General features: G+C 42.1%; 1 protein-coding gene across 5 annotated transcripts in view; it reads left to right on the top strand.

Annotated features, from left to right (window-relative positions):
* MAP4K3 (mitogen-activated protein kinase kinase kinase kinase 3) overlaps positions 1-13951 on the top strand; it is an 80115-nt gene that overhangs the window by 6458 nt on the left and 59706 nt on the right. For all 5 annotated transcript variants that reach the window (XM_035320787.1, XM_035320789.1, XM_035320786.1 and 2 more), the window contains exons 2-4: positions 3252-3309; positions 6485-6575; positions 13105-13169. In XM_035320787.1, the coding sequence (XP_035176678.1) occupies positions 3252-3309; positions 6485-6575; positions 13105-13169 (214 nt within the window). The remainder of the gene's footprint in view (positions 1-3251; positions 3310-6484; positions 6576-13104; positions 13170-13951) is intronic.

Raw genomic sequence — 13951 nt, 5'->3', positions numbered from 1 at the left:
AAATCAGTGTCCTCAGCACACTGAGCTGTTGCATGGTACGTACACAAGCACCCTCCAAGTACAAGTTTGGTGTGTGTTGAGAAAATTTCATGTCAAGTTTATGGTTTTTGAGCTCTCATTCAAGTGAATTTAGGCAAGGAATTATTTCTCAACAAGTGTTTTCAACGCTATTTGATGAATTTAGGTAGTACCTGTCAGGGTACCTAATCTTCATCTGTTGCAAGGAGCCCTTGTAGCACTGCAATCAGGATGATCACACGCTCAATATTAATAACCCAAATGGAATAGGATACTAGCTGATAACTCATTCAGATTGTTGACTTCAAGTCATATTGTCTCAGGGAACAATTCCTGCCCTTAAGCAGCTGGTAGTCAGCCCCTTCTGAGGATGTTGGTGACATTAAATCAGATTTTGTTCCTCCTTTCTGGTTTTCATGAGCCCAGGAGGGTATTGGTTGAGACACCGGCCGGCTGGCCAAGAGTCCTATTATTGTTGGTCATAGAAGAAAGGAAGAAACCTGAAGCTGAAAAGACTCAGCGTTTGTTCTTTCCTGCCCACAATTTTGAACAGTTCTTCAATGTCCTGTACTCAAAAGAAGAAAAATCCTTGCAACGGGAAGACACCAAACCTTGCAGGTTTGTTGAGGCTGCCCGTTGCTCACAATTTGTTCCTCTGCCTGGTGTTATGCATGTCCTGCTATGGGTATATCTATAAATCCATCTCTACTATCGGTAGCTTTCTGACATCAGCACCACGTGATGAGTAATGGGAAGTATGTCCTGACAGCTGAATGTAGTATGGGATGGGGGATGGAATTTACCAAACAGCTTATTTTTTCTGTTGGACTAGCAACGTCCCTGAAGCCTCCAAAATGGGTTTCCTGCTTGGCTTGCACATCCCAGCTGAATGCAGGATGCATAACTACAGGATCTCATCACTTATGTCCACTACAGTTGAGTCTAATCGATTTATCTTTCTAGCACAAGCTGCTCCAAAATGTGTCTTCTAGCATTAGCAAACCTGCAGATGATCTTATGTCGTCTTTAAAGCTTAAATAATCTTTCTCGTTAACCTTGGAAGTTAAAACAATAAAAAATCTGCCCTTCGATTCATGATCATCTTGTTTCTGTTTGTTTCTTGCTATGAAAAGAATGTGGTGGGGAAAAGAAGTAAGGAGTACAAAAAAAATCTTAGCTCATGCTTCAGTGTTGCTACTTTCTGTCTTGCGTTGCCTTCGTTCTCTGTTACAGATGAAAGGGAACTCGTATCCTTGCTATTCTTAGTGTCTGTAGCAGCTTTGTTCCACCACAAAGCGATGATTGGAGACACCGCTGCCATCCGTGGGGCGGGCAAGCTATGGCTTACAGGAAAGGCTGTCAGGCAGATTCTATTTTTTAACTGTGTTCTTTCTATAATCTATCAAGTTCGGGCTTTTCTCTGACTTGTATAGGATTCCACTGATCTCAGGGTCTATTCATAACCGTCTGCCTGCAAATTATTCATGAATGCTTGTCCTCCCAGCTGTACAGAAGAGCATGGTCACAGCAAGGAACAAGGAGAGGCTTGAGGTCACTTGTGCAAGGAACTACCTGGGTAGACCTCTAAAGATAGGAAGGCACACTGCGTTTATTTACAGATTCGATGGCTGGCTACTTTTCATAGCCTTTTGTTTTCTGTCTTGTTTCTTTTCCATCACATCAGCCAGCTCTCAAGCTGCTGTTCGGAGTTAATACCTTGCAGCATTTGGTGAGTCTCACGGCCTTGTAAAGCAGTACTGCAGATCAGTCTTCGTTTTCTTTGTGGTGTTTTATAAAGTTATTTTAAAAATGTATGGGGGGGGGGGCTCAGCCTTGAGCTCCGAAATGACTTAAAAATGAGATCATTAGCGACTTAAAAGCTGGGTGCCTGTCTGCATCATTAAATTCTGCAGTTCTGCAGAACTGGCTTTTGTTGATTTGAAAGTGGATTGGGCAGGGAGCAAAAATGGGACTGGCCTCAGAGTCTGTCACACAGCTCCAGGCACCAGTGCTCCTCTGTAGCGCTTCTGGAGCATCTTTCAGGAGCTGCTGCTCCGGGGCTGGGGACAGCTGCTCTGCCTTCTCATAGCTGGGTATGAGAGCATGGAAGCACAGGGTAGATGGCTCCCTGGTTTTCCATTAGGAGTCAAATGCAGCAATTCCAAAAGATAAATCAGTATTGTCATTATTTATATTGATTCTTAATGGCCTTAAAAAAAAAAAAAGCATCCTTGTTTACTCAGTAGAACACAGGCTTAGCATGACAGAGCCCTGTACAGAATGCAATTAAGCTGCTGAGTAATTGCTGCTGAAGTTGCGCACACACACAGCAGCTCAGTGGCCAAGGGGAAAGCTGTTTTAATTCTTCCTAGCTCCATTTGCCAGCTTGTTTGCTTAGCACCCTTACAGAAAAGGCAGGGTGCTGCCACTGGCTGGGAGTAAGGATCAAGGCGCAGGTAGGAAAACAAGAGCAGAAAGGGTTGCATCGCTCTCTTAGGAGCCTCAGGAGCTGTCACAGACTCTGCATGGGAGAGCACATGATGCTCCCCAGGCTCTGCTTGGAGATCTGTGTGTATTATAATTACTGCTCAAGCAATAGCTCAGTGGCCAGCTAGTTATGGAATTTAACATGGAAGAACAGCACGACCAGGGACTTGCCTTATTGGGACTGGCGTGTGCCACCGCAAAGTTTCCCGAGCGTGTTTATAGCTGCAGAGCTCAGTGCCAATTAGCTGCTTAATGTGTTTGGGAGATGGTTGGCTTTGTCATTAGGTAAGAAATGCAGCATGAGAAGTTCTGTTGGAAGAATGCTTCCTACAAACTTGGGTTGGAGAAGAGCTTGCTATCTTTGGAATTTTACTGTTTGGTTGAGTCGTGAAGTGCAGGCATGAATTATTTTAACTAAGTGTTTCAGATATAGCAGAACTCATTAACGAAGCTTACCTAATCGAAGTACCTGCTGTAAGCCCAATAAAAATAAATGCATGGTGTATTTAAAAGAGAACTCTAACCTCCCGTTCAACGTAAATGTACAAGATGTTTTAATTTATTGCCCCCTCCTGAGGCTGTTTTGCTTCAAAATAGCCCCAACAAATGATTTCATTGTTTCAGACCCTTGTGTATCTCAGTCGCTCTTTGACTCCGCATTGTCAGAGAATTTCAAGTGGAGAGTGCAGAAATGATTGCTGTGTTCTGCTCTCTAAATACTGGTTTTGTTTGTTTTTTCCTTGTAGGCTAGAAATGTCAACACGGGTGAGCTAGCAGCAATCAAAGTAATAAAACTAGAACCAGGTAAGTGTTTCCTAAGTGAAATAATAGGCCACCGAGACTAAGTATTTTCATGCTTGGAATACATTTTTGCAAAATCAGTTGAGTTCACTTATTGAAAAAATGGATAATTGCTGCCTTTTTTTTTTTTTAAGTATAAAAGAAAATACACTGTTCCAAAAATAACAAACGTGATGAGCAAGATGTGAGAGAAAAAACGTAATGTGGAGAGGGGGGAAAAGTAATTGGAGAATGGTTAAAGGACAGCTGATTTAAAAAAAAAAAAAAATCCATGTGAGTTGGGTTTATAGTCTGGAGTACTGTATTTTTGACCCAAATGGTACAAAAAACCTGCAGAGAACAAAAGAAATGAGGAAGATAGCAAGGCAGAAAAGAACTTCACTGGGGAAAGCATGGAGTGAGAAATAAGAATTAAGGGTGAAATAATAATAGGTGAGCATTAGCTGGTGATTGGGAATTGAGTAAACTCGCTCGGTTTGGCATTGAGTAAATTTCTGGATTTTTTCTTGTAAACTCTGATTAAAACTTTATTATATTCTAGTTTTTTACTTGAGCCACGTGCATGTTGTGATTTTACAAGTGCGTATCCCCAGCAGTTCAGCTGTAGGCCTACAAGCACTGTTCTGTTAATAGGGCTAGACATGTTGAATGCAAGTACGGTAATTTGGGAAGTCAAATGCCCAGACACTTTGTTTGACTTAATAACTATTGGTGTTCCATTTACAGCTGATGTTGGGGTGGATGGTAGAATACTTGCTGTATTACCTGATTTTATCTTTAAGGTCTGCGCAGCCAAGAAGGGAAGGATGTCACTGCCTTCTTCCATTTTTCTCTTAAATTCTGGAAGCCATTAGAAGTGTGTGTGTGTGATGCACACCCATTTAAAAATAAATAAGTTCAAGATTGGACAGTGTGTTACAGTGTACTTCCAGAAGTGTGTATTCATCACGCATCTCTTACTCAGGCTGAAAGTCATGGTCTCGGATTATCTTGTCAAGTTCTGCTATTTTAATGTTTTATGACAGTTCCCACCGTTGGAGGACGTGGCTGTGCGTAACGCGGGTTCTCAGTCCAGCTGAGACGAGCAGCCGTGCCGTGTCTCCTTATGGAACTGTAAAGATAAAGCAGGGAAGGAAACTTGCATAGTGCGGAAAGAATTGCAGGAGTTCAGACAAAAAAGATGCCAACCTTTCAAATAATGCAACTTTTTACTCAGCTGCCTACTTCCACTCTCTCAGAAGCGTAAAATGACTTGTTGCACTGAGCAGGGCTCACTGAATCACGCAGTGTGCGTGACCTGAACAGCAGACAGTCTGAGGATGCGCTGCAGCTGAGCAAACTTGCACTCATGCTGCACTGACAGGGACAGCGAGTGGCATCTTGCAACTGAATCAAGTAATCCTGGCAGCCTTTGGATACCGAGTGGTGCACAGAGTGAGCTTCAGTTGCCCTGTTTGCTTGGTGAGCTTGGTTTCGCTTTGTAATTGTCACTTCTGGTTGTGGTAGAGGCTTGACTCACAGCTTCGTGTGGGCAGCATCCGTGTTCCAGAAGTGAAGTACTGGCTTCCTTCCCACGTTTTGCACATTTGGGAACAGCGCGAAGATTAAGGGCTAATCGTGTTTAGGTGTTTACGCTGCTTTAGTATTATGAAAGCACGAGTCAAACACTGGAGTCTTATCCTTTCGTGGAGATACCTGTTTTTATGTGCAAACAATTTCTTTGTGTTTGTATGGCTAAAGATAAACCCGGCATACAGCGAGCCATCAGCAATAAACCATGAATACTAAACAACTGATTGTGAAGTTACAATTTGTGATACCAACCTTGCTTTCAGTGAACAAAATATGCGTGAACATTGGATTTGTGGTTAAGGACTACGAAATCGTTAGATGATCCATACGTTAGTGTATGGGAAAACTTAACACATTGGCTTAGATAACAGCCAATGTTCTGCCAGTTCTGTCAGAATTTGTGTTGCATTTGAAACTTAACAGCCATGATAAGTGATTTGGGGTTGTGACGACTGATAAATGTAAGCTTATTGCCTGTATTGAGCTTTTTAGACAACAGCTTTGCTTCTGGTTTAGAAACCCTTTCACTTATGCTGAAGTGTACTACAGCAGTAGACTAAAAGAATTTTGATGTACTTTGAATTTTCACGTTTCTGCAATTTGCTTAAAGAGTTTAAGAAGTTGTTCAGGAAGTTAAATGATTATTTTAGGCCTTCAGGCTTATTTTGGGTACAGGCTCCTTGAAGTTGGCAAGAATTGGTTGGTTTTGTACTGTGTATGTCTAGTAACTATGCAAACTTCAAAAGAACTTCTAAAGAAATAACATAGCAGGCTAGCTATAATTTACTATGCCTTGAGACATTTCAGAGGAGGCCTGGTGTAAAATAACAAACAGCAAAGGAATATTTGGCATGTTTCTAAAAAATATATTAGAAGGCTATCAAATTTGTGTTACTGACATTGTCTTACATATTGACGTCTTTTCACCTTCTGTAACTTGCCTATGAAATCCCTGCATAACACCACCAAAACAAAAACATCTCTGGAAAACAGAGTTTGGGATTTAGAATTTCTTACAAGTCCCTCTCACCGTCTGCATCTGCTAAGAATCTTTTATAGAAAGACAGGTACAACCTAGGTGCCAAATAGCAAGATAAATAAAACATCTACGTCAGTGTTTTATCTGGACATAAGTTATACACAATCCATGAACTTACATGCTCACTGAGTTTACTGAGAAGTCACAGCAGTCTGCTATTGGTTTTTGTTCAGAAAGGTGATATAATGAGTATTGGACATGTGGCCAAAAATTGCATTGCTTTGTGAGTTTTTAAGGTTATTGTCAGGGCATGTGCAGATGGACACAGTAGGGCCTCGGGAGAATACAATTTAGTAAGAGATGTGGCCCATATCTTAAGAGGTATCCACGGACGTCAAGTCCATCTGTCCTAGAATGAGACTTGTTTTTGTAAGAATATAACTACTTATTGCTAAAGCCTCTCTAATTATTTTTGCTTTACAGCTGCAGTATGTTGCAGTATGTGAAACTGGTAGGCAATTAGTTTTAATTACTCAAAATGCTTATTTTATAAACATGTACAGAAAGCCTGGTTGAGATGGGGGTATGGAGCAGGCCAATGAAAATATGCATTCTTCTGCTTTTTAGGAGAAGATTTTGCTGTTGTGCAGCAGGAAATCATTATGATGAAAGACTGTAAACATCCAAACATCGTTGCTTATTTTGGCAGCTATCTCAGGTACAGTTTGTTTCTTTTGTTCACTTTAAAAATGCCTGTATATTGCCTTGAAAAGGACAGGTTCTTACAGCAATTTAAGGAAAACATAACTTACCAAATAAATACTATCCACTTGCATACTTTTTTTCCCAGTTACTTATGCCGCTTGCTGCAGACTCCCTCTATAAATAATGTTTTCATGACAATGTAATCATGCTTTCTTGGAAAGAAGTTGCAATGTAAATGCTTTGAATTTCATGTTAAATGGAAAATTAAGCAGAAGTATGACAGATATGAAGAAAGAGCATGTGTATGTGATGTCTTTTAAATCTGTTTCAGTGAAATGTCTCAGATTTGTAAAACTTTGGGAAGTGTATTGTGTAATACAGAGTTCTCAGAAGTGTTTTGACTTCATTGGTCTTCACATGTAAAATGGTCTATGAGGACTTGAAATTAAATGTTATGGGGAAGTGAAGAAAAGAATTGTTGTTTCTTTTAATTTTTTCTTTCCCATGCTTACTGGTCTTATGTTAAGTTTTAAGGACAGTCCCGCTCCAAGGTACCTTAAAGTGTAAACTGTGCAGCCTTTAAAAAGCCCTCTGGTGCTTGTGTTCTGGATTTGGTTTAAAATCTGATCACAATTGATATTATATTTTTTATCATTGCTTTTCTTTCTTGAGCTGCATACTTGTTTAGGTTATTTATTAATGTGGAATATACGATTATTCTCTTTTAATATTCCTTTGTTTAATTCCTTTTGTAAGTTGTTATGTGAACTTGTTACAAGTATAATAAACTCATGATCCATAGAGGAAGTCTTAGAAGATTGATAGCTTGCTCCTAAGAACACTTGCTATTATTTCTTAAAACATCCTGGTAAGTGTTTTATGCTAGATGTAATGATTGTTCGATATTCAAGGAGTGGATGTTTTAATGGTAGATTTTTGTGAAACTAATATCGTCATAATTTTAGTTAATAAAATCATTCAGGTTGGACAAGACCTCTAAGATCATCTAGTCAAACCTTTAACCTAGTCCTAAAGTCTACCACTGAACCATGCTACGAAGTCCTACATCTAAACGTTTCTTGAAGACCCCCAGGGAAGGTGACTCAACCACTTCCCTGGGCAGCCTGTTCCAGTGCCGCACAACCCTTTGAGTAAATAATTTTTTCCTAATACCCAACCTAAACCTCCCCTGGTGCAACTTGAGGACATTTCCCCTTGTCGTATCACTTGGTACTTGGGAGAAGAGGCTGATCCCCACCTCGCTACAACCTCCTTTAAGGTAGCTGTGAAATACAGTGAGGTCTTCCCTGAGCCTTCTCTTCTCCAAGCTGTACAACCCCAGCTCCCTCAGCCGCTCCTCATAAGACTTGTTCTCCAGACCCCTCACCAGCTTCGTAGCCCTTCTCTGGACATGCTCGAGCACCTCAACATCCTTCTTGTAGCGAGGGGTCCAAAACTGAACGCAGTACACAAGGTGCGGCCTCACCAGAGCCGAGTACAGGGGGACAATCACCTCCCTGGACCTGCTGGCCACCCTGTTTCTGATCCAGCCCAGGATGCTGTTGGCCTTTTTGGCCACCTGAGCACACTGCTGGCTCATATTCAGCCGACTACCAACCAGTACCCCCAGGTCCATTTCTACTGGGCAGCTTTCTAGACTCTCTGCCCCCAGCCTGTAGCACTGTATGGGGTTGTTGTGCCCCAAGTGCAGGACTCACCACTTGGCCTTGTTGAACCTCACACAGTTGACCTCTGCCCATCGGTCCAGCCTATCCAGTTCTCTCTGCAGAGCCCTCCTACCCTCCAGCAGATGAACACTGGTGCCTAACTTGGTGTCATCTGACAGTTGTAACAAGCCTTGTAATAAAAAGCTTTTAAAAGTCTCTGAAAAGTTGTGATGCTCTGTAAAGCAGAGGCTTCTCATTGCTTTCAGATATTTGCATGTCTTCTGTCTGCTTGGGGGCAGTCTATAATGGACATGATAGCTCTGCATGTTGTGAAGCTTGCTAGACCCTATTCCTAGCAAGCAGATGCCAGGTTGAGTTATTCATACATTTACTGGACTTCAGCAACTGTAGCTGAAATTTTCCATGATGGCAGCCTTCAGTAGCCAAAAACTTTTGAGCAATTTTGGCTAAGTGCTTTAGAGAAGGAAGGTGAGAAGATGCAGGTGTTTCCATATGAAAAGTCTGGGTGCGTGAAAGCCTTCCAACAAAGAATTACCATCTTTGAAGCAGGAATATTTGACAAGTTGGCTTTTGTATTTGGAGTGCACCTTTCCTGTTCAAAAAGCCTTTCAATTTTGGCCAAATTATCTTCTGAAATACTGCATTTCTTTTACCTTCTTTCCAGATCTGTTAGGGCTTGAGAAATCCCAGTAAGTGTTTTCGTTGTAGCCAGCAGTCTGGTGCACGTTTGCAGAGCTACTGGAGAGCTGAACACGTGTTCCCTGGCTTGCTCAGCCCTTCCCTGTTTTGCTGTGGGGTGAAGTAGGGCAGGATGTTGAAACGGAGAGCATGGAGTGCTCGTTTCTGCTGCCAGTGACCTTGGCGCTGAACGTCTGCGTAGTTGGAGCAAACTCGGATTGGACAAGTCGAGTGTACCAGAACTTGGAGGCGGCTCTAGGGAAGAGAGAAAGCCCTGCCTACAGACCTCACAGGAGGAGACGTCGCATGCTGAAGGCAGACCGATGGTGTCTTTATCACTGCTGCTTGTGTTCGGTGCCCTGGATGCTCCCTGAAAGCGTGTGTTATCGCTGGTGGGGATTCATTGCATCATTCTCAGCTTCGGTATCTGTTTAGCTTTTGTCCAGTGAGGGGAAAAAGTGTTGCACGCTCCCAGGAGTCATTTGAGTCAGTAGGGTCTGTGTTTTGAATTACGTTCTTTCTACAGTCCCTTCAGAAGGCTGCAGTGGGGAATTTTGTCCTACCAGTCCTTCACAGAAATCATTTGGCATGGTGCATGAAGGCAATTTCCAAGAGGAAAAAAATGAGTCTTCACAATAAGGCTAAATAGAAAGGCACTGAAAGTATGGAAATGAAGAGGAAATCCAACCATTGATTAGCTCGTTAGGGGAACCTCATCCGTGCTGTATGCTGATTGAGGCAGGGGGTCGTACTAGCAAGAGAGTGCAGTTGTATGCTCTTTGTGTTCTCATGTGCACGCAGGGAGCCAAGTCTGATTATAAAATCAACAAGCCATGCTGTTCTGGCATCCCATACCTTGGAGGGTGCTTGTCTTGGCAGCCTGAATGCTTTTTTCTTTAATTCAGAGCTGGTCTGTGAGCTGCATTATGCACAAGTTTGTGCGGTGTGCGTACAGATGGAGGGCACGTACATGTAGGGACTTGGTTCTCCGAGCTTTCTCTGGGAGTGTCTGCACTTCGGTTTTGACTTTTCCAGGTTAATTTGAAGGTTAATTGAAATGGTGTGTTACTCGCATTTGGGCTTTCTGTTGTGCATGAGCAAGTCTTAATACCGATGCATACCTTGAAGTCACATTAAGGATTAGAGAATTTGCGGAGTTTGTAGTCTGGTTGACAGCAGTTTACAGCTTGTTAAGTGGTAAAGTTGGCGGGGGGGATCGTGACCTCTTGAGGGGAGAGGATTTGGAAGCCCTGATGAAGCTTTTTGAATGGATGGTGCGTGTTCCAGAAGTTGTGTGGTTGGGACTTGGTATGTCTCACCCTCCGGTCATACCACTTCAGTCCTTCCAACCTCAAAGCCTCTACTTGGTAAGAGGGCACCTTTTTGTACGTTAAGATGACCTGGGCTGCACAGCGTGCCTCTCTGTACCTTTCTGCAGTTCTGGAAAGGAAGCTGTGCTGACGTTTTCCTTGATGTGAGACGTGAGTCCTGCGTGCTCCACAAACATAGTCATTGTCATAAACCTTACAAGAAGACACATTTACAAGAAAGAAGTAATTGAGGAATGGGAGGAGGGAGGGCTTGGGCTCTGTCGTGCTGCTGAAGTTACCTTGAGTTGTTTTTCTAACACTTGAACTTCTGATGAGAATGTAATAACTGTTCCACTCGGGTTTGTTTCTGGAGGTGAGGTTGTTTGCTTTGTGGAGGCACTGACACATGCACCCAGCTGTCTTACCAGCTGCTCTCTCTAACTAGCTGTAGTGGGAACACATTGCTTGGGATAACTAATAAAAAGCTGTTCATGGTGATTTCTGAGACTTCACGTGAAAATGGACTGTAAACAAACATAACTGTTACCTTCCACTTCGATATAAGTCTTGAGATTGAGCTGATGCCTCTTCTCATCATACTGTGTTCAGGCTGGGGATGCTTCTGTATGGGGGGAAAAAAGGGAGTTTTCCTTTGGTCAGAGAATATCAAGATACACCTTGGTAGACCTAGAATATAATGTTGGCACATACAATTTATATTTTGGCACCTTTGTGTTCCTGCTTGGTCCCCTCCCCTTTCTTTGGCAGATGGTGTACTTAGTGCCTCTCTTTTGTTTGAGCAATCGAATGGCTGCTGTGGAGGCCTCTCATTGTCCGACCTTTGGTTCTGCAAGTACCTTTCAGTGCTAAGAACAATAGAAAAACACCATCATCCTATCCTTGGGACTTCTCTGCACATTGCTCCCCAGCCTTTTCTTCTGCTTACATACGGATTTCCCAGGCAGCCCAATTTCTGCCTTGCTGTTAGGCTCGGTGTGAGGTTGCAGACACGGAGTGGTGCTGTTGATGCTCTCGGTGGTTTGTTTGCCGTGCTTGCTGTGTGCTCTGCAGACCCAGACAAGTGTGGACGCTGTTACTGTTGATTTATTTGAATCTTCACCTGTCTCAGCACTTAGGCACTGTAATAAAAGGCTTGATAGTGAGTTAGAAATGCAATCTCCTTTTCTGCTGCTCTTATGTTTTTTATAATAGAGCCTTTCTGCACAGGGAAGCTCGTGCCCAGTGAGCGAAGGTGTGAATTTACAGCACTTACCTTTCACATTTCCTACCCGGAGCTGCTAGGGCTGGCCTAGCTTTTCTCCACTTTGATGCCAGCATCAAAACAGGTTGTAGCCATGTGGGAAAGGTTGGCTTTCATGAGCCCACTGCTTCCCATAGCATCCTTATCGGAGTCCTGTATCACTGTGGGGAACAAACAAGGGACTTGCAAATGCCTCCCTCTTCTTCAAGGCTTCTTTTTTTCATTCTTGCTCCCCTGCTGCCATTGCTAATTCAAATGTATTGCAGAAGTACTGGTATTGCTTCTGTGTCTGATTTACATAGTTTATTTCGGTGAAAAGTTTTTATATTATTTCACAGTAGCAGTGTTTTAATTAACCACTCCAAAATTATGGTGTAACAGTGACTTCCACTGCCTTATTTTTTCTGTAACGCCTGAACAAGACCTTTCCCACCACGAGTGGAAGCAAGCAGCCAGGGCATTGCTTTGAGGATCCTGTGGAGGATAGACTTCGGGAAGGAGGGGATCCCAAAAAGACACCTAGTTCTTCCTTGGAACAGCAGCCGTTATTGCTGTTGCCTACTGGTGAGAAGTCTTAGCAACTTGCAGCCCATGGGATAAGCTCAGCATTTACACCATTGCTCTGCAAAGCACTTCCATGAACATTGGCATTTCTCACCGGAGTGTCTTAGCTATTCTCACAAAGCCTCGTCAGTGCAACAAACCCCAGACCAGGGGCCACAGCAAGCTGCAGAACAACCACCAGTCTTCTCTTTGTCCCAGTCTGCCCTGAGGTGCTTGTTTTTTTTCTCTCCTGTGTGTTTTGACGGCCAGGAGTGACCAGGCATGCCCTAGGTTTTGTGATCTCTACAATGCCCCTCTGCATTCACACTTGTGACATCTGTCTCGTCAGTGAAAAATAGTAAGTGAAGATGGAAGATGAAAACCGTAACTACACTTTTTGTACTCGGCTGTTTCTCTGAATCCTTCAGCCCACTCTCTGGTTTTGGAAGACACCTTTTAGCATGGTACAGTGAATCAAACTGAATTGATTCTCTCTGCCAGAGAAATCAAATATACTCTGTGCCCCCTGCCACCAAAAATATCCACAGGTATTTCTGAGGGGAAAAGATGTCATCTGAGTAGTCGTCCATGATCCGGGCTCCACTCTGCCTGGCTTTGACTACAGTACTAGTGTTTCACTCCATTTGTTTTGAAATAAATTGAGTTGAAAGATATCCCTAGGGATTTTCTATGTTTTGGGTTTGTATCTTTGTGTTGTTTGTTGTTTTTTTTTAATTGTTCTGCTGTGAAAGAAATGGAGGAGAAGTGAAAATGAGGAAGAAATGAGAACCCACTATTCTCTCTCTACTCTCAGTAAAAATGTTTCATTTTCCTAGTACATCTTTAAGAAAATCTAGTCTGCACGTTTCAACTAATCCAGCAAATCCTGGAATATTTTGGGTATTTCATTATCACCTGAAGATCAAGTCATTATTTTGACTTGTACTTTTCATAATACATAGCTCATTATGTTGTGCTTTGTAATGCTTGAGTCCTCTGACTTGTGTTTTATAGGTACAGTTCATTTCTGACAGCTAATGAATTACGTTGTTCGCTTTTTAGACGAGACAAGCTATGGATTTGCATGGAGTTTTGCGGAGGTGGCTCTTTACAAGATATTTATCATGGTATGTCAAGACTGTAATTCCTTAAAAGCTAAGTAAAGCTTGTTTTAAAAAATGGAGATAATTACAGTGTTTTGAAATCAAAGAGGGTGAATCTTAAATTTAGTATCCATAATAATCCACTGAAGGTCAGTTTTAGCTTACTTGGGTATTTACGTAGTTGATTGTTTTTGTGAAACACAATGAGCTATAGTGGGGTGAATTTTTTCAGCATCAGAAGTTCCTTCCTTCCTTCATCAGATCATATGCCAATCACTACTTTTCTAAGATTGTAAAATTAGACTCTGTTGTGTAGTTAAAAGAAAAAAAAAAAGCTTGTATCCCACTGCGCTGCCTTACTTCATAGCTGTTTTGGTTTTGAGCTTTTGAACTTTGCTGTAATATAATCAATACCGCTGCCTACAGATACTTAGATAAATGGATTGATTAACATGGATGCTCTTGTCCTTTTGACCTTATGTATGTTTGTATTGCGGTATTGCCAAAAGAGCTTTTTTTTATGCATGACCTGTGAAAAGCAGAGGTGACCTATAGGTTTGCTTTGGGCTTATGAGTGGTCAAAGAAACAAGGAGTGTGTGTAAATCTATTGCATAAAGTCAAGATCAGTCAGTTGACTGCTAGTTTTCAAGAGACAAAATCAGCTTTAAGGGACTTTTATTACCCTGGCAATAAGACTTGTTTAGGAAAAGACTGTGTCACAAACAAGTATTGGCTCCTGTGTTTTTCAGGTGATGTTTTTCAGACAGGAAATCCATCCAGATTCTAAATCGCAAAGATTTTCTAT

The sequence above is a fragment of the Oxyura jamaicensis genome, chromosome 3 (genome assembly GCF_011077185.1).
Source record: "Oxyura jamaicensis isolate SHBP4307 breed ruddy duck chromosome 3, BPBGC_Ojam_1.0, whole genome shotgun sequence".
Lineage (NCBI taxonomy): Eukaryota > Metazoa > Chordata > Aves > Anseriformes > Anatidae > Oxyura > Oxyura jamaicensis.
This window is presented reverse-complemented; position numbering and strand designations above follow the sequence as displayed.